Source organism: Melanotaenia boesemani, chromosome 22 (assembly GCF_017639745.1).
Source record: "Melanotaenia boesemani isolate fMelBoe1 chromosome 22, fMelBoe1.pri, whole genome shotgun sequence".
Lineage (NCBI taxonomy): Eukaryota > Metazoa > Chordata > Actinopteri > Atheriniformes > Melanotaeniidae > Melanotaenia > Melanotaenia boesemani.
In genome coordinates, this window is record NC_055703.1 from 19540314 (window position 1) to 19565026 (window position 24713).

Below are 24713 nucleotides of genomic sequence, written 5' to 3' on the forward strand. Positions count from 1 at the left end.
GGGTTGTAGCAAGTAGCATTTCAAATGTGCCATGGAGTGAAAAATATACCTACAGCCTTTGTTTTGTCTTTCTTTTCCCTCTCCACTGATGGCTAAGGCTGAGTTCTGTAGTGGCAGCTGTCAAACCCATCTGTACTCTGAGCCAGTTGCAATTATAAATTTGAATTTTTAAATGGTACAATGTTTTAAAATCTTTTTTTTTTGTCCTACTTCATGTGGTGACACAACTACAAGAAAAGAAAGCATAATATCAATAGTGTTTCAGTATCATTAACATATCTGTTTAATTTACTTGTACTGAAGTAATGACTGCAGGTCTGTGTACCACTGGGTTTGGATTTTCTTGTGACTTTCATTTTAGGCCAGTTTTGTAGACTAAATTATTTTTATCTTGGTCATCAGAAAAGATTTTTAAATGCTAAACTGCAGAGTCAGCTCTGGTGCTGGCTGCAGTCCTCATGATGGGATTTCAATTATAGCATTGAGACATTTTCAAAAGATTTTTAATGGAATTTAAGAAGTTGGGGATACTTGCATTTAAATTGCACACAACGGTGTGCTGGTTAAAATATTGCTTCACAGAAGCGAGGATCCTGGTTTGACCCTTTCTGTGTGGAGTTCAGATGTTCTCCATGCAGGTGCAGGTTCTCTCTGTTAGGTTATTTGATGATATTGGTGATAGGACTGAAAGTGAGCTTAAGTAGTTTCCTGTGATGGAGTGGTGACCTGTGCAAGGCGTACCCTGCCTCCAGTAACCCCTGCGGCCATGAATTGGAGTAAGGATTTATTAATCATGTTATCAGAGCCATCTTTGCAACTCCACAAGACATTGTTACACATCTATTTGTTACTTGTTTTGGTATATACGATTTACAGCACCTTTAAAACACAATAGAAATATACTTTATGTAATTATTTTACGCAGCATCCACATGTTTCCTTTCTGCAGTCTGACAGTGACAACATCTGAATTTCTAACTTTAAATAGCAGGTAATCACATGCAATGGCACAACATTACATGAAAACAAATTTGATAGACAACAGATACGTTCCTGAAGGCAAGGTCGACTCTGAGGGTCTGTTTAGCACTTCAATGATAAAGCTCTCATCTTTTATGTGCAGTCAACTAGACTAACAATGGTAATGAAAGTACAAGTGCATCAGACAGCACACTTTAATTTAGAAATGAATTTGAAGGTTGTCTGTTTATTCTACATTGAGTCTGATTAGGTTTTCATGGGGGTTGTTGCCATGGTTCTGATGGCATGAATACATTTTAAAACAAATATTGCTTTGGTTTGAAATGACGCCGTACACATTGCAGTAAGCAGGTTGGAAATGAGGCTCAGTAGATCCTCAGAGGGGGACAGGTCATCAGTTACAATCCATTTAAAAGAATAAGAAGAAAAAATTATATATTACAGGATAAAGTGGTTTGCTAAGCAGTAAATTTGATAAACATACAAAGGGCTACATAGAAAATATCAGGAATATCATTTTGAGATGCAACTATTACCAACTGATGCATGTCAGGTTAGCTTACATCAGTAGATCTTTTTTAATTATTTTAACCTTTTTGAGTTATTTTTGTCATGATTTTATTTCTGCCACAGAAATGCATTTTGTGTGTGACAGCTTTATCTTTGAAAATGTAGAGGTGAAGCAGGAACTCCACATAACACAAGGTGCTGAAAAGGCTTTTTAGTCTGAAGACTGCAAATATAAATATTACACTGCGTGTGATCATTTAAACCTTGTCTACAGCAATGCCATGAATTTATTCAAAGAGAGGTTCCATTTTTGTATGATTTTTGTCTTTAGTAAGTAGACACATTAACCACATTAGGTCAGGAAGGTGTGATTATCTGGAAGATGTATTTTTGCTCTTAAACAGGCTCATTTGTAACGCAGTGTACAAGCTGCCTCATTTAAAGTATAAAGAACTCATTACAGCCAGCAGTAACTCTGAACTGTAACACTGTTGAAAGAATCAGAATAAAAATGGACTTTCTAATAATGCGATGCTATGAAATTATTAAATCACAAAGGGAAATTGTTTCACAGGCTTTATTTGTTCTTCAGAAAACCAAACAGCTTGCCAAACTCAGACGCTAGGATTAGTGTTTGTTGAGGATTAAAAAATGTTTTTTTTTTTATATTTATCTGTAGCATGGACGTTCCTTTAGGACACAATAATTAAAATAGTCTAAAGTCCATCCACAGAGGACGACATATGTTGGTAGAGTCAGGACCTCCTGATTGAGTCATGCGCTGTGACAATGCAGGTTCTCTTGAGACACCCTGCAAAATTTTCCACATATTTCCTTGGAGTACACTTCTGTTACCTGGCAACCTGACAGTAACAGAATCTGGTCATCTGTTCCCGCCTCCACCCTTTCGTGCCTTTACATTCCTCATGTTTCAGTTCACTTGATTCATGTCCTTCAAAATGTCAGGCACACATGAATAATCATGGAAAGCATGCTGCTCGGTCTTTGTCATACAGTCTGTTGGTGCACGTTGAAACATAGTAGTGATGTGAAAAGTGTCATCGTGTTGAGTCGTTGTGCTTATTTAGTCAAAACTAATTTTACATTCATGTTCTTTTGTGAGCCAAGAAATCACATAAAAGTCCAATTGTTTCATTTAAAAATTTGAGTCATAAGTTGAAGTTTAACCAAAAATCCCTTAGATATCAGCAGGCCTTTATAATGTGAGGGTTTTTAGTTTATTGGCTGTTGCCTATAAATGTAGCACTGCTCATGCATGTTTTGTGTCAACAGTTTGCATCAAATTTGTCACCTTGTTTTCTGTTTTATTTTGCAGAGGTACAAAGCTGGGAGGTGTGATGACATCCTTAAGTGGAAGCCCCCCAACCTCAACTCTGTAGATTTTCGCCTCAAAATCACCACAGTTGGAGGAGAAGGGTAAGTCACTGTTGCCAGGGAAACACGCTGCTTGACGAATCCAATAGCACCTATCATTTTGTTACACTCTAGTGTGTGTACTCTGAGACTGTCGCATACACATTAGTACTGTCCATGACACTGTCTGTGTATGGCTGTCCAGAGCATGCTTTGAATCAAACACCACCCTGAATTTCTTTGACATTAAAAAGCTTTATTCCACACCACGTTGTTTCCCCTCAGGGTTTAATTCCTTTTACTGTGACATGGCCACGGCGTGCAAAAGTTCATTCCTGTCTCCATCATTGCCTGTGTGTATGTTTTATTTTTGTTTTGTGGGGTGTTTTTTTTATTGGCTGTATGAGTTTTGCTGTTCTTTTTCTTTTTTTCCTTTTCATTTTTATGTTTAAAATCCTCTTGAGCATAAATTATTCAGATCCACTGCAGCTCATGCTAGTTATTCTCCTAATAAACAAATACATATAGCTGCAAGAAGGATATAATTCTGTTTTAGACAACAGACTCTGAGGATAATTAGTCTCTAGGTGGGTCTTTGTTCTGTATTTAACGCAGTTTTTGACAAGTTTTTTTGTTGTTACCAAGTTTGATGCACAATATATTGGCATTTTGCATGGTTTCAAAAGCATGAGTTTAGATTATATTGTTGATGCCATGATGTTTTTTCTCATGCAACATGTGTGGTTTTACTGGGTCATTTATCAAGTGAATGAATTGCTATGAACGTTTGTTGGGGCCAGATTTTAAAGGTCTTTTCTTTAGATTAAAATTTAAATGAGGACAACACAATACATCTACAAGACTAATGTCATTCTCAGTAGCAGACCTGCTAAATTCTCAACAAATTGCATTGTAACTTTGAGTGTGTTAACATGCTGACCTTTGCAGTAGATATACATTAAAGCACGAGTGAGATTAATTAGTCTAACAGAGCTGCGAGTGTTTTTGTTGTAGACTCTATTTTTTCCCTTCCCTTTTTTTTGTCGGCACAGTGCACGTCCTTTCGCTCTGAGTTCCTCGCTGCAGCCAAGACTGTAAGCGTGAGTCTGAGATGCTGTCAGTTTTCTGGCCGTGCTGCCTTTCCCTCTGAGAGCCAGTTGACCTCAGTGACTGTCCCAGCTTTGTAGCCATGAGCCTGCAGCCATTCACCAACAACAGACTGAGAGGATGACAGCAGAGCACAGTCGCTCATTTTACTCCAAAGACAGCCAGCAGGCCAGCCTGGCAGCTTCTTGACTCCTCCTGTATGTGTGGGAGAACGCAGATGATTATTGTTGCCATTTGAGAATGTTCTGTTTCCCCGAAAGACAAATTATGTTGACAAAAGGTGCAGATCTCACTCTGTCTTGGTGTAGGTTTTCATATTTGTGCTTAGATTCTGTCTGGGAAGGATAAGGGGAGATGGACAGGCTTGTTTGGAGGTAACATCTGTTTATTCATCAGCCCACACAATCAATCCTTGAGTTCATCTTTGTGTACCTCAGAGGCATACAGCCTTGCAAGTTTTATTACCTTCTCTGAAAGCAAGCTCAGGCAGACTGTGATTATTGTGCGTCAGTGAGAGTGAAGAGGTAGAGAAAATAAAATGGAAAGATGAAGCAGCTGCAGAGACATTTCCAGCATCCTTCCTAAGCATGGAGCCACAAGTATAATATTGATTTCTTGAATTCTGGATAATTTGAGCCTGTATTATAAAACCCCCCAAAGACTAGATGAGAAATTGTTACATCATCATTTCTTATGTGTGCAGTGATTTTAAGGACTCAGAGGGGGGAAAATGGGTCCTGTCTAAATGGCTTGGATTGCCTCTCTAGACACTGATATCCACGTTCTTTTAACGTTTTTTTACACTGAAAATTTGAGTATCATTACAGCGTTGCAATCCATATTTTGTGAAAATGATCCAAGTGAGGACCACACCCTGACAAAGCTTCAGCGTACAGTTGAAAGGAATATAAAATCAGTGCTTTTGACTGTTTTTTGCTACAAGTTGTTGAGAAATGTTTTTTTTTTTTTTAAATAAAAACTCATCCCAGTTTTTCTGGAATCAAGATTCTACTGACTTATTAGGAAGAAAATAATTAAATATAAATAATCAGAAAAGTACATATATACATATATAAATATAAATAAGTTTTTGTAATTATTTGGGTTTATTTCTCTTTCATTTTTGTGGAGAGAAAGATGAGCGTTGCATTTGACAGCTTATAGGAAAAAGTTGTTTTGTAACTTGTTTTTGTTTTGGTGAATCTATTTATTCCCAGACGAAACAGAGGAGAGGAAATGATATTTATGGTCAGCTGAAGCCCTTTAAAATATAGCTTGCTTTCTGGAGTCAGAAAGTGTAAATGTTTCTTTTATGGAGTGGTTTCATGCCGATGACCGTTTCCCTGGCCTCACCACCCGCTGCAGGCCTTTTCTGTTCTCTGCTGTGTGGCTAGTGAACCACACTGTGCAGCAATAGGTCAGGAGGCTGTCTGTTGCACAGTGATAGAAGTACCCTCACTCATCATCAGCAGGTGATGAAGGAGGTGGGCATGCTTAACTTCCCATAGAAGTAAAGCCTATGTAATGGCTCTCCCACATGGTAGGAGATGTGTGTGGACCAGGTGAGGTCAGCTGAGATGTTTTACATTAAATAATTTAAAGCTCTGCACCCTTCTTTATGTGCAGGGGGCAGAGTGCTAAGTGTTATGTGATTTCCTGAAATCTACAGTTATTTGTTCAGTTTATGTACATTTTTGAGACCACCATTTATTAAATGCAGCAACTCTTCCTTGTAAGCTTATTATTTTCAATAGCAGCCTAACTAACCTGCCTGGAGCAAGATTGTTCAATTTCTGAACCAGTTTGTAAGGAAAACTGTATTATAAGCTGATCATAAATCCACCAACATCATTATTGCATGGATGTTTTCCTGAGATTTGTGATGACTACATCCTCTTTTGATGCGGTCATAAAGTAATATAGAAGGTGAGCAACAATACTCATGTTAATTCATTAACATGAGTACATGAGCTGGTAGTGCATTACACCACTACAAACCTGAACTGTTTACACAAGGCAGGATGGATCCGTGCTTTCATGCTGTTTACTCCAAAATCTGCTGCTGTAGGCCATTTGCTTCAAGGTCGGACACGCTTGATCGTAACCAGTGGCGATTTGAATTACTGTTGCCTTTCTATCATCTCCAAACAGTCTACACATTCTCAGCTGTTATCAATGAGCCGTTTTCATCCAGACAACTGCTGACTGGATATTTTCTCCTTTTTTGGACCATTCTCTGTGAACCCTAGTGATGGTTGTCCATTCAAATCCCAGCAGATCAGCAGTTTCTGAAATACTCAGACCAACAACCGTGCCAAATTCAAAGTCACTTCCCCATTCTGATACTCAGTTTGAACTTCAGCAAGTCATCTTGGCTATATCTAAATGTCCAAATGATGACTTATTAGCTATATGGGTAAATAGACAATTAAACAGCATTAAACCTAATACAGTAACGGGATTACATGTGTGTGTGTATGAGGAGTAGGATGGACAAAAGGGCCCTTTTACTGTTACTGTCCCCCCGTCCCCCACACTGAATGCCACGTGTCTCAAATACTAAAGTAACAAAAGATTTATTTCATATCAGCTTGAGAAGATGGAAAAGCTTACCACAGATCAATAATATTTGCAGTGAATGGGGCAGGTACATAATCGAAATGTCAGTGGGTTTTTGCTCAATCCGGTATTGGACATTATTTCAGTATTTGTGGAACTTAATTTGACTTTTTTTCGGAGCCTTGGATACAAGTATTATGTTTTTCCAGAGTTCCAGGAAGACGATGTCCACCAGGAAATCTGCAGTGTACAATGAACTGTTTCTCTAAATACCCAAAGCTAATAGTATCCTCTGAGATTTATATAGACATAATTATCTTTGACACAGAAACAGGATTTGTAATTGGTAATGTTACAGCTCTCAAAGTCAGAACTGCGCTAGTTTAAGCTTATGTGAGTGTTTACTACAGATTTATTAAACATTTCAGCTGTTCTGTAGTCAGATGATAAAATGCTGATTGCACACTGCACTGACATTTAACTGCATTTTATTTGTCTTATACAGAAACACCTGCCCTGATTTTCACTTTGACTTTCCTGTTAATCTGTGTTGTTATGGTCTCTTGTTTTATCAGAACTTATTTCACACCAACTCCAAGGAAAATTGATGGAAAATTAATGTTTCTTGTGATTTAGGACGGCAGGACTCCCAGTCAAACATGACCCATAAGCATTATGTGTTGGAGAGCTTGTAAACATCCACAAGAGAGTTTGTTCCTGTGGCTTTCTTATTTATGCACTTTCATCTGTTTCTTCCTCTGTTCCATCACCTCTTGGAAACTATCATTGACTTACTTCCAGAGTAGCTGTCACAATCAGGGTAATTTCCTTGTTTGAGTCCTGTAGTTTACTCAGAGGCTAAGGTATTAGTACAACCAGTGATGGAATTGGCTATTTGGATTCCTTAATGTCTACTGCTGCTTCCTTCCTCCTCCTGCTCGCTATCATTACACAGGAGGGGGTGAAAGTGGTTGGGAGGATTGGTGTCCGATTTCAGCCCCAATTGAGATCTCTGAATGAGCTGCATCAGACTGCTCATAGCCACACTGCTGTTTAGTGGTCAGTTTACCTCTGTAATCCCCCTTATTTTTGTGCTAAAAATGCTTAACTAACATGAAACCCGTGCCAGGGCTTGTATACTTATTGGCACTGCAAACAAAGTGCCTAAAATAAGTGGGGAGTGATTTTAGTGGAGGAAGGGAAGTGAACAGTGTGTGATTAAGACATCTGGTAGAGAGGCTCAACACAGTGAGGTCTGGAAATATTTGGACTCTGACATTTCTTAAATGTTTTTTAAGGCACCACTATTTCCTTAATCGATTGTATTTACAACCTAATTCAATTCAATTTTGACTAATTCTGATCATTCGATATCAATTCATTTACAGATGGTTATGCAACAGCAAATTTTCTTGAATATTAAAGACATTCTCATTTAACTGTCTTCATAAAACCCTGACCCCACTTACATGACCTTGAAAATGGTACATGAACTTGTACTTTTATAGCACTGAACTTGACCAATCAACACGCTTTACAACCATTCACACACACTCATAACCCGTTAGGCACATCCGGAGGCAACCTAGGGTTAAGTGTCTTGCCCAAGCACATTTTGACATGTAGTCAGCAAAGAAAAGCCATAGTGATTGATGTAGCCATCCTCAACGATGGAAATATAAAAAAAAAGGAACATGAGAAACTGGAGAAATACCAATGACTCAAAGAAGAGCTGGAAAAAGCCTTGAAGGTGAAGGCAACAGTAGTACCAATGGTCACTGGAGCACCATGGGCTGTGTTACCCATGCTGGAGAAGTGGCTCCAACAGATACCTGGAGAAACATCTGACATCTCCATCCAGAAGAGTGCAGTCCTCGGAACAGCTGAGATACGGCGTAGGCTCTTCAAGCTCAGCCTTGAACTGCCATTTTTTTTAACCAATACAGTTGATCTGCACAAGCATTAAAACTGTGTAATCTTCTCAAGGTCATGTTCAACTTTCACAAGAGAAAAATGAGCTGTGTATCTAAGATTCACAGAATTATCATTCACAAAATATGCTTGCAAAAGTCTTTATTTCTAACAGACGTTTTGAATAAATGATTACAACTTTCCTGACTTTTTGAGAAGTAATCCATTTCTCTGCAATCAATAGGCAACCTTCAAAAGCTGGGTCTTTGGCGATACATACTGGGAAGCACTGTCCAATCAATTATCTAAATTTATCTCAATCTGAGCAGACACTATGTCCCTGTACACCACAGATTTCGTCCACCTGCTTCTGTTTTCTGACACATCAATAAAGACAGTGTTAATGGAAGCCATGCATACTCATGCCATCACACTGTGTCCATCTGTTTTACACAGGATGATGCATGTTTTAGAACAGGGCTACTCAATTTGGTCACACAAGAGCTGCAGCCCTCCAGGTTTTCAGTGTATCCCTGCTCCAACACACCTGACCCAAATTAAATGGATCCAACAGCCTATGAAGTTCTGCACAATGACTCATTAATTTGAGTCAGGTGTGTTGGAGCAGGGATCCACTGAAAACCTGAAGGGCTGCAGCCCTCGTACGACCAAATCGAGAAGCCCTGCTTTAGATCATGTTTATACTTGTTTCTTCTTGTGTTTTGGTACAGGCCGATCTTACTTTCACCTGTCAGAAGAATCCTCTGTCTAATTTGGCCACACTGTTGTTGGTTCTTATGCACTTTACAGGAAATGTTGTTTTGCTTGTGTGAATTCTTTTTAAGGGATACTGGAGTTCATAATGGGATCTTGTAAAGCAGTTTTCATTTACAGTGGTTAGGCTCCTGCAATTATCCATGGACTTCCAAGTCCTGTATTGTTAGTTTTTCTTGTCAGAATGCACTGAAGTGTTCATTGTGTCCCCTTTCCAGGTTTAAGCTCTCTCTCTTTGTTTTTTTTTTTTCTTTTTCTTTTTCTTATGGTCAATTTCACTTCCACTGACAGCCCCTTTGACCACTTATTTGGTTTCAAAGCGACATCATCCAAATACAATAGTAGGGAATCAACTGCAGACCTTTTGTCTCTAATTGGTTAAAAAGAACTAAGAAATAAACCACAACTGTCCAAGAAATGCACTTAAAATAGAGCAGTTGGTGTGCATTAAATACTCATACACACACACACACACACACACAACATTTGGCATCCAAATATGAGTTCAGTTTTTTACAGAAGTGTTATAGTCTTGATGTAGAAATGCTCATACTGTAGTTTACTCTGTAGTTTGAAAACACATCAAGCTGTGCAGGGAGACAGAAGGGCTCAGAGAGGTGTAATCTCACATCTTTGTCGTTCTGTTACTACCCGGTAAATGGAAAGGGAGTAGTGCATTCTTTGCACCGTTGTTAACACTCACAGACTCTCGTGTTGAGATCCTGTGCTGTGGATGTTAAGCACAATCTTTTTGTCTTTCCAGGCTCCTAACGCAGACTGTCGGCTTGCTCTACGTTGGCAACTATGACAGGCCCTTTGCGAAGATGAAGGTGAGAAAATAAATGTGTTATTTTGTCAAATTTGTCAAATGTGCCGACAAACCAAAGCCCACCCCCATCCCCTCCATCCCCCCTTGTGTTCCTCCAGCTTCCTTTCTAGAGCTAAGCTGGCAGCGGTGTAAATTAAAGATTCATCTTAATATTCTTAATCAAATTTACTTTTCCTATTTTATTTGTTTGTGGGTCTAAACCAAAATCAGCTCCTAATCTCACTTCAGAAATTCAATCTGTGTCAACAAACATGCTGACGTTCATCATCAGACCATTTGATTAGACATTAGTAAAAAGAAAAAAAAACACCTCTTTGTTTAACATTTGGCTTCTAATTCTATTTGCAGCATCTCTGAGAAAAACATGCTAGAAGTCTTCATACATTCAGAATAATTTTACATTAATGAAACAACAGATTTTCATGTCCTAATCATTTCTCCCATCTTTTGTGAATTAATTCCAATCAGCTTTTTTTCTTTTTTCTTTAAAAGTAATTGCAACCATTTGAATCGTCCCAACATGATGCTGTGTAAAGTTTCAGAACCCAGCTGGATTTTCTTTACTATTTTCTATTTAGGGAATGAAACCTCTTATTTACGGACATTTGACACAGTAAATTTTTTCATTTTAAAATACAGATTTGGGTTTTGCTGTGTTATCCCAGTTAAGATATTGAAATACACTGGTATTTGCATCATTATAATTTATACTTGCAACAAAAACAATTAGCTGCAACAATTTTAATAACTACCATAGTATTATTTGATGCTATATATACTATATAATTATATAATAACATAATAGTAATTTATCAAGCAACGCTGTTTCCAGGTTATACCTTCTTTGTGAGTATTTTCTGTTTATCTTTGTCTCATTTCATTTCAAACTGAATGTCATGAACAGTGTCATGGACATTTTTCACTTTTGTTTTATTCATGTAAATCTCCAAGCAATAATTCTGTTTTTCAAAAACACTCTGTATGAGTTTCTTGCCTACAAACTTTCCTGTGCATGCATGCAGGGGCAGAAGAGCAGTTAGCATAGGAATCTGATTAATTTCCTCTCTAAATGCATATTTACATTGTTTGTACATTTTTGATCCTGTAATTTTTCAACACATTTTATTCAAGATTCTTTAGTCTCTCCCTGCTTAAAATGATGTGAAAATTTAATCAGTCCATGATGATGGATTTATTGACGTAAACATAGCAGTCCAAGCTAAAAATGTAACCAGTTCCAGCTATTTTCCCAAACTCAGCTAGCTGTCACATTTCTTAGTGAATAATTATATAGTTACACATCAGTAAAAATGTGTTTATTTTTAACATCAGATGTCATTTTAGGCAAATCCTATATAATTATACTCTCTTTGTAGTAGTATGTGATAAGTTTTATCACTTGGAATCAGATTTTTGACCACTTCTTTTCTACCCTCTACTCCCACATGCCCCTCTGTGATGACATTACACAGAATTTAGTCTACAGGGTTCAGCACATAGGGAGTCAGTCAGTTACAAACCAGAAGTGCAATTAATCTAATGGCCAGTTGATCCAGAAGTGAGTTCCTGCAGACTGCTAAGTACAAAGAATTGTTTAGTCTATACTGTAGCTGATTTCCTCCTTAAGAACAGGCAATTACTAAGTGCTAAAGTTGTGCATGAATAATGACAAGGTGGTTGATGTCATGTCAGATGAGAGCCTCAGCTACTTGTCAAATACAAAGTGTCCTCAAGTTCTCTTTCTTGCCTCTATCCAAATTTATTCTGGCTTTGAAACCCTCAAAAAGACTTACAGTGTCTGCAAATGTGTTTCAGACTTATGAATCCAATAAGGATGTACCCCAATAGATGACTACAAATTGGTGTTTTAATCTGGACGCGCAAGAGAATAACTCTTACATACACAAATTAGAAAAGTGCAGTAAACGCCAAATCATGTTAAATTATTTTGTTATTACAGTTGATCTGTGAGTGTATTAACTACTCTTATATGGATCTTTTTTAATGTATCTGTTTATGTAACGTGGGATAGGAACATCTCCTACATGCTCATTGCTGTGAAGATAAATTCAACATTTCTTTATTGTATATTTTCCTGGTGATTTCAAAGTTTTGCATATTGAGTTTACATAATCATCTTTTGACGAGTTATTATAGTGATCAACCACCTTCTCATCTTTATTACTGTATAATACAGATGAAGCAGTTTGACGCAATGAAGCGGTTGAGAGGCAGTATAATTTTATATTTGTTCTACTTTAATGTGATTTCTGTAATACTCTTGCATTATATGGACATTCCTTATTTTGGTTAAATGACTGAATGTGTAGGCTTTCCAATAGTCATGGTACAGAAGCACAGTAAATGAGTGTTTCTGCTCCCTCTGGTATTGTCACCGCGGTACCAGATTCCCATGTATGAGCCTGGGGCTCTGTAACAGAACACGGTGTATTTTCTGTTTGCTGCTTGGTCTCTAAGCGGAGATGGAGCTAAAGCTGCAGCCCTGGGGTCATTTTCTGTCGCTTTTGATGTTGCTATTTTTGTTGTAAAATGTGCTTTACAGTCAGTCCAAGTGTGAATACGTAAAGAAAGTAATTACATGCCAGAAGAAGACGTGATGGCTGGTGGTTCAGGCCAGAGCACTGTTCCTGATAAAACCTCTGCATAGTAAGTGTGTGAGTTTGCAGTGCACCACCAGACAGTAGTTTTGACGTTCAATGCCTCGCTTATGGGCATGCCACTTATTTCGATGTGCAGATTAGATTAAGTTGGAGGCTCATCCAGTTGGCAGCTAACTGAAATGCATTTGGCTGCTGGTGCAGGAAATCAACCTAACTTTGCAATTTGAAAGATGTTGTAATCTTCACGTAAACCTGTTTCATTGCCTCAGTTCTTCTATTTTTGCTCTTTGTTGTAATTTCTGTTGGTCCCTACAGGGAATGAATTTTGGAAAGCAGCTTTCATGATGTCAGTTCAACTTTTCATTACAAAGTGCTGGAAAACCTGTACCTGACTGCATTTTTATAAAATCTTATTATTATGACAAGCATGTTTATGAGTTAAGTTTTTTGTTTGTTGTTGTTTTTTTGTTTTTACTTGCCCAGCATCACAGCAAGCAGAATGACAGTCTGGCTCCCATGTGCTGCTGAATAAATTTACAAGGGGATCTTATGATGGAAATAAAGCTTTTTGAATTTAAAGCTCCCCTTGATGCTTCAGTATTGCTTCTGAATTCATGTGCGTGCTGAACCTGACAAAAGATAAAGAAAACAAAGATACACCATATAGAAAACAGAAGCAACTATACAACCAAAACAGAAAAACTAGACAACCAGCTGCTACACCTGTCAAGAAACCTAACATCCTACAGCCTCTGTAAGAAAACAGAGCTGACAATCATCGGGAGCACCAATGAAAATTAGTGCCGTTTTTGGATTACATGGCATTGGTGGCATATTGGGAGCTTATTAGGTTGAATGAGTTTGTGTCAGACTTTAGGTTCAGAAGGGTTAGAATATCTTTTAGGGGTATGAGTAATAATGATGGAAAAAGATCAACCTCTGAATCTATACTCATGATTAAAACACTTGCTTACCTATTGATTAATCATACGTACACCATGCAGTTACAAATGATATCTGTGATTTATGTCTTAAGCTGTCTGTGAGACACTGTAAAGGCCCCTCTGGACATGATTGTGTCAAACCAGCTGACTTACAGGTTCCCATGTTACCAAATATGTTCTTGGTTTATTTAGATCTATACCTGAGGTAGTAACAAAATAAATATTTCCATTATTATTACCTGCATGGTTCAAATAATGGTGGAGCTAAAGGGAGCTCGGCCTAAAGATAGTCCACTTTCAGGTAATATTACATTTTTTTCATAAGGTTCCCGGTGTTTCTTATAAATATAGATGCACTAATATCACATTTTTCAGAGTACAGGTACTTACATTTGAGTACTTGCAGATATGAATACTAATAAATCACATCAAAATTCTTTGGTAAAGAGCATGTACCAGAATGTCAGATGTTACGACTGAGTGGTTAATTATGTGATATATGAAATGGGTCATCCAGCGGCCACATGAATGTTAGCCTGTCAGAATCTTTATAGATAAGTGGTTTTTACTGGCTTCTGTTCGCCGGTGTGAAGAAGCAAATTAAAGTTTTCTCACAGAGAAAGGCTTAAAAACAATCAGAATCTAAATGTTTGTTTTTTGAGGGGTTTTTGTTTGTTTGTTTGTTTTGTTTTGTTTTTCTTTGTTGGATGGGGTCCATTTTTCTGCATAAGATGTTGCCACACAAGTTTAACACAGCTACAGCCTTTTAGGCCATTTAGTATGTTTTGAGAGTTAAAATGAAGAATGGTAAAATCATTATGCAAAATGTCAGTATAAATATTCCCAATAATGAATTTTGACATTACGGTTGTCCTTGATCTTAAATGCAATTGTATCTCATCTGGCTAAAATCTCAGTTTATTTATAACCTGCTTGATCATTAATTAGATATATTTTTACATTTTTTTTCTTTTTTCTTTGCAAGTATAGCCAGTTAACCTCTATCTGTGGAAAAGTGAGGTTTTTGTACGTTAATGTGAAGCTGTACAGACCACTCAGTCTTACAAAACTTACTATTACTTACTATTATGGGTACCTGAAACTACCTTCAAGTGTGTGCCAAACTTTTATATATAAATGGAAATCATTAAATATCGAGTTTATACTAATTCCATCCTAAGTTTATCTGCATCGACTGCTTCTTAAGAATTTATGAGACAGTCTCAGTCCTTAATAAATAAAAGTTGTCAAAGTTTGGTAGAAATAATGGCTATTGATTCCTTTGTTTGGTTTAGTCTCACCACCTCATGGAGTCGACTCCCTGTGTGGAGCTATATGTGGCCTGTGCATTCAGCTCATTAATCATAAATAATCTGAATGGCGCCTGGCAGGTGTAGTCACCAACAACGAGGATAAGAGCAGCTCTCTGTCAAAGACTTGCAGCTTTGATAAAGCTGTGATGGCTTAGCAGCATGCACTCCACCTGCTGGGTGCTGAAATGTCTTTGATTGTTGTTTCTATCTCTGAACTTCCCAATTTATGTAACTCCCTAATGCACTGTTCTGTTCAGGTTTTGCCTTTTTGACTAAGATGTGGGATTAAAAACCATGAATAATGTGAGGGATAATTTAAAGGGTTTCTGAGCCATGCTGCACTTCCAAACAACCTTACATTTAGAAGTTTGTAAAGTTGAAACACATCTCTGTTGGTTGTGTGTTGTCTTGGATAGTCTTGTGCCTTATTTACATGCCAGGCTTGACAACGTGCTGCACACCTGCTCTCTCCTCATTTCAGTCACTTACATATTATTACCTTGTTTTTCTTCTCTTGGCTCTGATGCTGCAGTTAACCTGAATTTGTGGGATAATGATCAGCATTATACATTCACCAGGGATCTCATCATATAATGAGGAGTCCGATTTGTTCACTGACTTGACTGACAAAGACTGGCTATACTCAGCCTGTGTAGTTAGATAAAACAACAGATCTGAGTCAAATACTTTAAAACTTTACAATCAACTCTGCCTCCTGAGTTTTTTGGTTGCAGGAGCTGATATTAATGTTCGGAGAACTGCTGTATTCTGTCTGATGGAGTATATTAAAGTTTCAACACGTTTTTCATACAACTCATCTGTAATGCTATTCCCTCCCAAGGCATTTTTTCATATTCATACGTCTGCATCTTATATCCTTTTCCCACTATGTTTCATCTACGTTTTCATTATTAAAATGGACCCGAGTGCTGCAGTGTCTCAGACCTGCAGGTTGGCTCTGATTAAGGGTCTGGATGACCCTTGCTTTGTTTATTCGCCTGTCATCACTTCATTGTAATATACTTCAGTGTAGCAGCAAGTGATAATGCAACATTCCTTCTGGATTTCAGGTATTTGATAAAGAAACAGATTGTCTCTACTGTGCTCAGGCTGGAAAAAGTTCATGTTGTAAATGTCAGTAGCCTGGAGTTAGCTTTGACTTCAGTTTCTGCATACTTAGATGGAGATGGCTTAATGCTGCATTTGTTTGGAGGTTTTCTATGAAGAAAGCTACATCTTTTTACCCTTGGCATTCTGCCTTCACGGTTAAATAGTGCAAGATGCCAACTTTTTCCTGGAAAAGATGCCAAAAACAGTCTTATTCCCTCTAAAATATTAAAAATAAACAAAAATCTTTGGCCATTGGGTAGTGTGCCTGCGTTCACTTGGTCCGATTGGGGACTCGTTTCAGTTAGGGGGTGCATTATTTTTCTGGACCGAGATTGCATTTATGCTTTATTTCTCAAACAAATCGGACATTTTAAACAACTTGTTTAACTCTACGCCAGAGGTGGCGCTGCACCAAGAATTACTGAAAGAGAAAATTTGCTCATCTATTGGTTAATGCAGACAGCTTCAGTTTCTTGTACATAACAGCTCAATATGGAGCTGCATCAGATTCTAGCGGTCTTGTTGTCTGGTCGTAGTGTGGATTCAAGGGTCGTTGCCTTCTGTCTGTGATGTTTTTGTCAACTCTTTCTTCTTTCTCTTTTGCTTCTTTTTGCTGTCTTCCTTCTTTTTCTGTCCCTTCCGGTCAGGTACAGCAAGATTACATAGATTCCATGATTCAACGTAAATAAATAAATAAATGAATAAATGAATCAGAGTATCAAGAGGAGCCTTATACCCATAAACCTCCGCTTGGCAGAGCAAATTTGCACAGCACGATACAGCAACCAGACTATCGTTTGACCGCAAGCCATTTCTCCCGTCTAGAGCCGCCTGTCGCCCTCCATGTGCATATGTTTTAGTTGTTTACCCACAATGCACTTTGTTTTGTAGGCCACTTCCTGTTTTTGGTCTGCTTGAAATGGACCGAGACTTGCGTTTGTATTCGGACCAAATCTGCTTCTTTTATTCTTATCAGAATTCATTTGTGCATTTACAATACCCCAAACGAAGAGGACTTTCCCAACTAGCATGGACTCGGACTCTAATCAAAAAGGCTGGTGTGAATGCATCCTTAGATGCCCTCTCCAGGTGTTCAGAATACCGCCAAAACAGACAGATCTAACATGAATGAATGAAATGTTCAGCTGCAGGTTCCTCCTGCTGTTTTTCATGCTTGTTTCTGGTATAGATGTTTGGTTAACGTCGTCTGGACTAGAGCCGCCTGTACAGGGGGCAGCATGAGATCCATGCAGTACCATTGCCACCCAAATGAAATACAGTTCCAACCCCAATCAATCATATGGGAATGTAACAAAAACATGAGAACAGCACTGTCCACATTGGAGCTAATTTCTGTACCTTAAGCAAACCACACAAACAAGGTGTCGTATGAAAACAGAGACTTTGCAGAATACAAAGACGTATGTACTATTCACAACAGAACAAAAACATTTTTCTTCACTTTGGCTTTAACCTCAAGCAGCCTGCTTATATAAAACAGGGCCTTACAGAATAACTCAGTACTGTTTGTCTACTATAGACAAGAAATATTTAAAGACATCATCTTAGAAAAAATGTTTCCTTTTCAATTAAATAATAACATTTTGGGAATACCTAGAAAGAAGCATTATGTTTCTAGGAAATTAACATTTTACAGTAAAAAACAACTTATAGTGAATATCAGATGACACACTGGCACTGCTAATGTGGATCTATTAACACATGCTCACGTCAGAGATAATTAATGCCTTTATGGAACACATTCCGGGTCTTAAAACTATAATTCTAAAGCATATTTTCTTTCAATCTGGAAGCAGCTTTTCTATTTTTTCGTAGCCTTGTCTGCTCTGTTTATTTGAACAAATCAACACATTCAAACAAAGATCTCCAACATGGTACAAAGTGAATCTTTAAAACACTTTAAAGTTAATCGTGGAAACAGAAATGCCTTCAAATTGCATTTGGTTTTGTTGTTAAATTATGAAAGTTTCTTGAAAATAGCTGGATCTTATAAATTGTTTGAATTATCTTTTCTGCTCTGTAGTAGTCCAACACTGGCTGGTAGAGAGTTTGTGTGTGTCTAGTAACTGGTGGCACACGTGTTCTGCCATGATGAGACAGATTTGCATAGATTAGGCACCAAGTGGTGATGAAAAATGGCAGCCAACATGTCACCCCTCACCAGCAGGAACAGATCCAGCCTGTAGCCGCATGTCCTGCCTGCTTGAGCTGCCCTTCACAGTTTTCTGGCAGTTTGTGCTGCCAAGCTTTAAGAAAGCTTTGAGATTTTGTTGCCGCTTTAAATCATCTGGCATTTTTCTCTGTAAGAAGAAATGTCTCGCTCATACAGTAAGCCTGTCTTCAAACAGATAAAATAATGGAATTGTAACCATAATTACATGCTCAAACTCAGATTTCTGAAGCTGTAAGTGTCACTTCTACAGTCTCTCTCTTTGGTTTGTGTTCTTCCTCTCTGTTTCCGTCTTCCTTCCTCACACACTGTCTTGCTTCCTGTGTGAATTCGACCCCCACTGCGAGCCCAGATGCCCCACACTCCAGGATCACATAAGCTCTTACTTTGTAGTGTCTTGCCAAGCGTTGATGCTTTCCTGGCATCAGACTTTGGCAGGTGGTCACTAGTTCACTCTGAACCCCAGAGGTCAACATCTTTACAGTTTTTTAACCTCTGTGAGCTCACAGTTAGAAGTCACAGATGAGCACTTTACAGTAACTCCTATCACCATGTTGCTTGTTATGACAGCCTATTTCAGCTGCACTTTTTTTGCCTTCGATGTTCTCAGCAGCTCAGGGATTTGCATTTTCCAAGTCTCAAAAATCCTCTCAGCGAGACACAGTCCCTGGACAAATAAACAACAGATGCTCAAATGTCTTCTTTGACTCATACTTGATCTTCAGTATAGTGTGCCACTTTCATACACTTGTGCAGTGTTACAGTATGCAGCACTGATTTTTGTTTTCAAAGCAGTGTGATGTAATAAGTCAGTGATCCTGTGTAGCTCAGTAGGTGGAGTAGGACCTCTTGCACTGCTTTGTTGAGAGATGCATCAAAGGGATTCATGCACTTTCATTGTGATAGTATTTGTATGTGGTAATGTTTAAATATAAATCCTTTAGAAGCTCTGCAAAAGAGATGAGACAATTTCATTCACATAATTAAATATGGTTTATTCATTAAATGATTCACCTCTGTCATCCTGCAGAGGAGTTTTGGAGAAAATGTCATTTCCATTCCTGAAGTCAAACTGTAGTACTTGATGTTCATTGATGTCAACAGATTTTGTCCGTTGATTTACTGAGAATCAAAGCAAAATGAGCTAATAGAGGAATACATCTTGAGCTGAAACTATTCATTCTTAAGTTTGATAAAAACAATGTTATCAACACCACACCGGGAAAGGAGTGTGACAACAGCATAAGAATTAAGCTCCTTTTTTGACATGTACCCCCCTCCAGCAATCTGGCGGCAACTTACCGTGTTAGTGTTGTGTTTAAATGAGCATCCCGATGCTTCTTTGTAACATGTTGTGACTGCGTTCATGAATCATGCAATGATATATTAAAGAGTATTCCCAGTAACATTTACAACATACCACAACTTTTAACGCAGTTACATTAACCTAGAAGGTAATTTAGCTTATAATTAGCTGATTAAATGAACCTGACATGTTAGTTATCTAATAAAATAACAGTTGTGTCAAAACATTTTAGCTACGTTGTTTTTCCTTTATTTAGCTGAAGTACCTAATTGTTTCCTCACATTGTCTGTTAATGAGGAAGCGGCAGCCTCCATGGCAATATTTTCAACTGCTTTCATCTAATACCGTTTAGTGAACACAGTAATCCCCCATTGTGGTAAACATCTACATGGAGGAAGTGAAAAGCACTGAGGTCCCACAAGGGAACACCACCGAGCCACTGGTTCAGAAATGTGGACAGAGGGACTCATAAAACAGATCTGCTCAGTGGACAGCAACATTTAGTTCACTAGGGATCATAGCGAAAGACAACAGGTTGCCCTTTTTAGATCCTGTGATGAATATTGAGGAAATTAGAGGCCTGAACACTGAAATTAACCAGAAACCCAGAAATTTAGACCAGTATCTACTTTTTGACTCACACCCACTGCACCACAAACTGTCCAACATCAAACCATCTGGATGAGAATGTTCCTATAAGGGAGGAGGGAAAACTCAAGGAACAAAATCTCATCAAGGAAGCCCTTCAAACCTGTGAATTTCCCAACTGGGCTTTCATTAAATCAGCTAACAAATCTGGGAAAATGGGAAAACTGTGGCAGATAAGTTTTTGTTAGAAATGAAAAGAGCATTTTGACGATAAAAAAGTTAAAAACCAAACAAAATTGTCACATTGCGCATGTCAACAGCATTACAATTGTAGTAAATCTTTCCATCATGTAAACACATCTAATCTGATCACTTTACCTTGCATCCATGGAAACATGTCAGCTGGAGTCTCTGATTTCAGATAATTGTAAACGTAGCTACTGACTCATAACGTGAATAATGAGAGATGAAACGTTCTAAACCAGGTATTGGAAGTCCAGCTACCTTTATTTAAGCTCTTACAACAATACTTCATGCTTGTGAGGGTGATAAGAATTTTAAAGCAAGAGTACACCATGTTATGAAAAAATCATGACTGAGTTAAACTGTCAGTCTCTAACAAATTACAGATACTGCGTGCATACGATGACGCATCTACAGGCATCTTTGAATGAAGCATTGAGGAACGTTAATATGAACGTGACCGATGGCTTAATAATATAGTTGAAACACATCAATTAAACCATTAATGTTGCATATCTGATATATAAAGAGCCATAATACAGTATAATGACTTCAGCTTGCAACGCGTGCACTTAGGCTTGCAAGTCATTACACTGATGGATCGAGTGAGCTGACATGCTGTGACTGCCTCCTGTCTTAAGTCTTTTCCCACAAAGGTAGTTTTCACAGAATGAAATAAAATAAACTGAATAAAACCACATATTTTTCTTAAATTTGGTGATTTTGCATACAGTATATATACATACCTATAATGTTATATACAGAATTTAATAGCACATGACTATTATTACAAAATATAAACAGCAATGTTTACATTTAAAAGGGAAAATAATATTTGATGACGTTCTTGGGAAATATGAGACATATTTCCAGTGTGATTTTTTTTACTCTAAATGTTAGAAAAGACATTTTATGAGCATCAACCCCTAAATGTTTGTTGCTTTAGCTTCTAAAATGTGTTCATTTGTTGTGTTTCTGTTCCATGTCATTGTTTTATTAGACAGTTAATATGTCATAATGAAAAATGAATTGAACAAGCAATTTCAAACTCTGCACTAGTTTCAGCTTAGTTGTGTTTGTCCTACATCCCTCATGTATTTGTCCTATGGTTTACCCACCTGATTTCTTAAAGATTAAATATGTTTAGAAATGGTGAATTTATTGCCACCACAAAAACATATTTCAGATTTTGAAGCTATCTGTTTTTTTTTATCTATCCAACTGTAGAGAAATCTATTTTAAAATTGATCATGTCAGTAGGGAAAACTACCTCACTGCCTTTTTCCAATTTCATGGGCGGTTACTGCGACAAAAGAAAACCACATTATTTCTTCATTCACTCATATTAAAGGTGCATCTTTCATCCCTTTGCATAGGCGACCAAAGAGCTGAAACAATACAACAACAAGATCATCGAGTGCACCTTCGCCAACGACAGCTGGGTGTTCATGAGACAGAGGGTGGACAAGAGCTTCCCCAACTCCTACGACACAGCCATGGGTAAGACTTTTGTTCCTCCCTCTCCTCCTGCTGTTATTATTTATTAATATTTCACTGTCTCCTCTATCTGTGTCTGCATCAGAGGGGAAAAACGACCATTCAGCCTGCGATTAATGGCTTATTTTATCAGTATTTTACATCAGCCTCTTTTCTAAGTTAGATTTCTGTGTTATGAGATTGTGTTTGTGTGTGTGTGTGTGTGTGTGTGTGTGTGTGTGTGTGTGTGTGTGTGTGTGTGTGTGTGTGTGTGTGTGTGTGTGTGTGTGTGTATGTGTGTGGAGGAGCAGATGTTCTGTTGTGTAAGAACACACACACAAACAGTCTGGCCTTGTACTCGATGCCCAGGACAAATTGTTTTCATTATGTCCTCTCTTTAAGTAGAGGAGCTGACATTTTGCAGCAAATACGTTTTAACAAATTTCACTGATGTGAAAAACAAGGAAACTTAATCAGTGTTTTTTTCTAATAATGGAAGTTCAGCTGATAATTACATCTAATAATGTGCTGAACTCTGCAGCACCACTTATTAGTGTTTTTTTTGTTTTAGACCTTTTTTGTGTCGCTGACAGCACCAGAGCAGGACTGAACTCTTTGCTCAGAGCGCAGGAAAATTATTTTTGAACACATGCCGTGCTTATTATCATATTAAAGGATTAGTATACATGCTCCTTGCACTTGTGCAGATGGTAGGTTAGTCTCATGAAGATGCTATAAAGCATAACTTCAATAAAATTAAACAAACTTGGATATAACGACCAGCAAGCTGCTCTTCTTAACCTCTTGCTGGATAATGAGTCTCCTAATAGCAACAGCAGCACAAGTATGAGGACAGTAGGGAGGATGAATGATGACACAGACCTGTCAGACAGTCTATTAAGTCAGGGGCTTTAGATAACCATTAATCCAGGCCGAGTTATTTGTCTCTCACATCTGTCTTCAGTCTGACCACATTGATCAAAAACCAAACATCTTTATCCAGACACCCGCACTGGAAGGTGAAGAACCGGCTAAACGGAGACTGTGTATTAAAGATAGATGTCTCTGCAACATCACTCATTGGCTACTATTTCGAAGCTTCAACTTCAAAGTGCAGCCATCATTATCTTGAGTTTTTTTGAAGACAGAAGTGACATGAAACGGGGAGGAGTGTCTTGGAGTGCCCAGCTTCTTTCCTCACTTAAACAAAGCTGTTCATCGGTGACATGAAAAGGGTGGAAATGTCAAATAAAGATAAAAGATTTTTTTGTGGAAAGCAAATTTCTGAAGCTTTTAAACAGACTATAAATCAAGGCTTATTCCTATAATATCTTAGGTAACAATAGTTTTTATTACCTACACAGGAAATAATTTATAATTAAGAGCACTATTACTAATATGAAACAAGACTGCATTATTGTAACCTTGGTTGTTTAGTATCATTTTGCAGTATTAAATGATTAGAGCAAAAAATGTGTTGCATTATATAGAAGCTGCAAGTATTTTGTCTTGAAAATTGAAAGTCAATTTAATTTCACACTTCATTTAAGGGAAAAACATTCCTGTATCTTGTTAAAGCTGCTACATAACCTTTTGGAGGAAACAAATTGAGAAAAACAAAGAGAGAATAATGGAAAATGCATGCAAACATAATTGTTTGGCACTCTAGCAAATTTAGTTGTTGTAGCAATATTAAGTGTTGACATCACAGTGCTGCACAAAACAGGATAAAAGTAAAAACTGAAGCAATAATAAGAAGTGAAGGCAGGAGAAAATGCATTTTAACGAATGAAGTGCATTGATTGAAGAAGATGGTTCTGCTGTGCAGAAATGGAGCCCAGATGGTTTTATCTAAAATCTCAGTAAATGGTATTTCATTTCTCCCCGAGCAGATAAAGTTTTGTTCTATTTAGTAACTTCAAATAATAATCATGAGTGGTGCTGTAAAGTAGAATGAGATATTTACATCACCCCTTGTCCCAGAGGTAAAAAATCCAGCTCAGTTTTCCATACCTAATGTCATTGACTATACTTTGTGATTAATATATTTCTTGGATTAAATATAGTTTGAGAAAATGAAAGATTGTTTTGTTCTTTGGCATGAGAGAGTCAGCCATGTGTTTTTCCTTTAAAGACACATTAATTTAATGTTGCTGGAAAAACCTGTCAGTATCTCTCTGTAACATCCTTCCTCCTTTGTGTGTTTGTTTTTCTCCCCCCAGCTGTGTGTAAAAGCATCCAGGAACCTGTCACTAAGGAAATCCTTTTGAAGTATGTGGACCGCTGTACTCAGGGAGTCCAAGCCCAGAACCGGAAACGGCCACCTGACCCAGACTCTGAGTTAATGCCCCCTCCCCCTCCAAAAAGACCTAACCGGGCCATCCCGTAGCCCACAGCTGGGCCTCTCTGGACTTCCCACAGTCACTGTTCATCCACATCACCAGCCACAAACTCCCCTCCATACAGCAAACAAACATTTCAAGGCGTTCCTACTGCAGAAAATTTGCTTTATCAGCCTGTACATGTAAGGACCTAAAGAAGTGACTGTCTCAATGTGATTTATTTACCTTTTAGACTTCTTTGTAGCTTTAATTGCTTGTGTTCTTATTAAATGCTAAACATGATGCTTAGGCTATGTTTTTTCCATTTTTTTGCTTGTTTCTTTTCATATTTATTCTTTTTTTTTAAAGCATGAGCTAATTGATATTTATCAGCCAGGACATTGTTGTGGCTACTTAAACACGTGACGGACCTTGTTTACTTTTTGTCAACTAGTTTCTTAGTTTGATTTGAAAGAGGAGTAAACATCATCAAAGCTCCATCTGCTGTCTTCATGCATTTAGTTTTCCATCATCAAAGATCTCCTCGAGTTTACC

The 24713-nt window shown here is 37.9% G+C and overlaps 1 protein-coding gene across 1 annotated transcript in view; it reads left to right on the top strand.

Annotated features, from left to right (window-relative positions):
- Positions 1-24461, top strand: part of rngtt (RNA guanylyltransferase and 5'-phosphatase) — a 93299-nt gene extending 68838 nt beyond the window's left edge. The window contains exons 13-16 of the mRNA XM_041976350.1: positions 2828-2928; positions 9980-10046; positions 21738-21861; positions 24060-24461. Coding sequence (XP_041832284.1) covers positions 2828-2928; positions 9980-10046; positions 21738-21861; positions 24060-24226 — 459 coding nt within the window. The 3' untranslated portion in view covers positions 24227-24461. The remainder of the gene's footprint in view (positions 1-2827; positions 2929-9979; positions 10047-21737; positions 21862-24059) is intronic.
- The last annotated feature ends 252 nt before the right edge of the window (positions 24462-24713 follow it).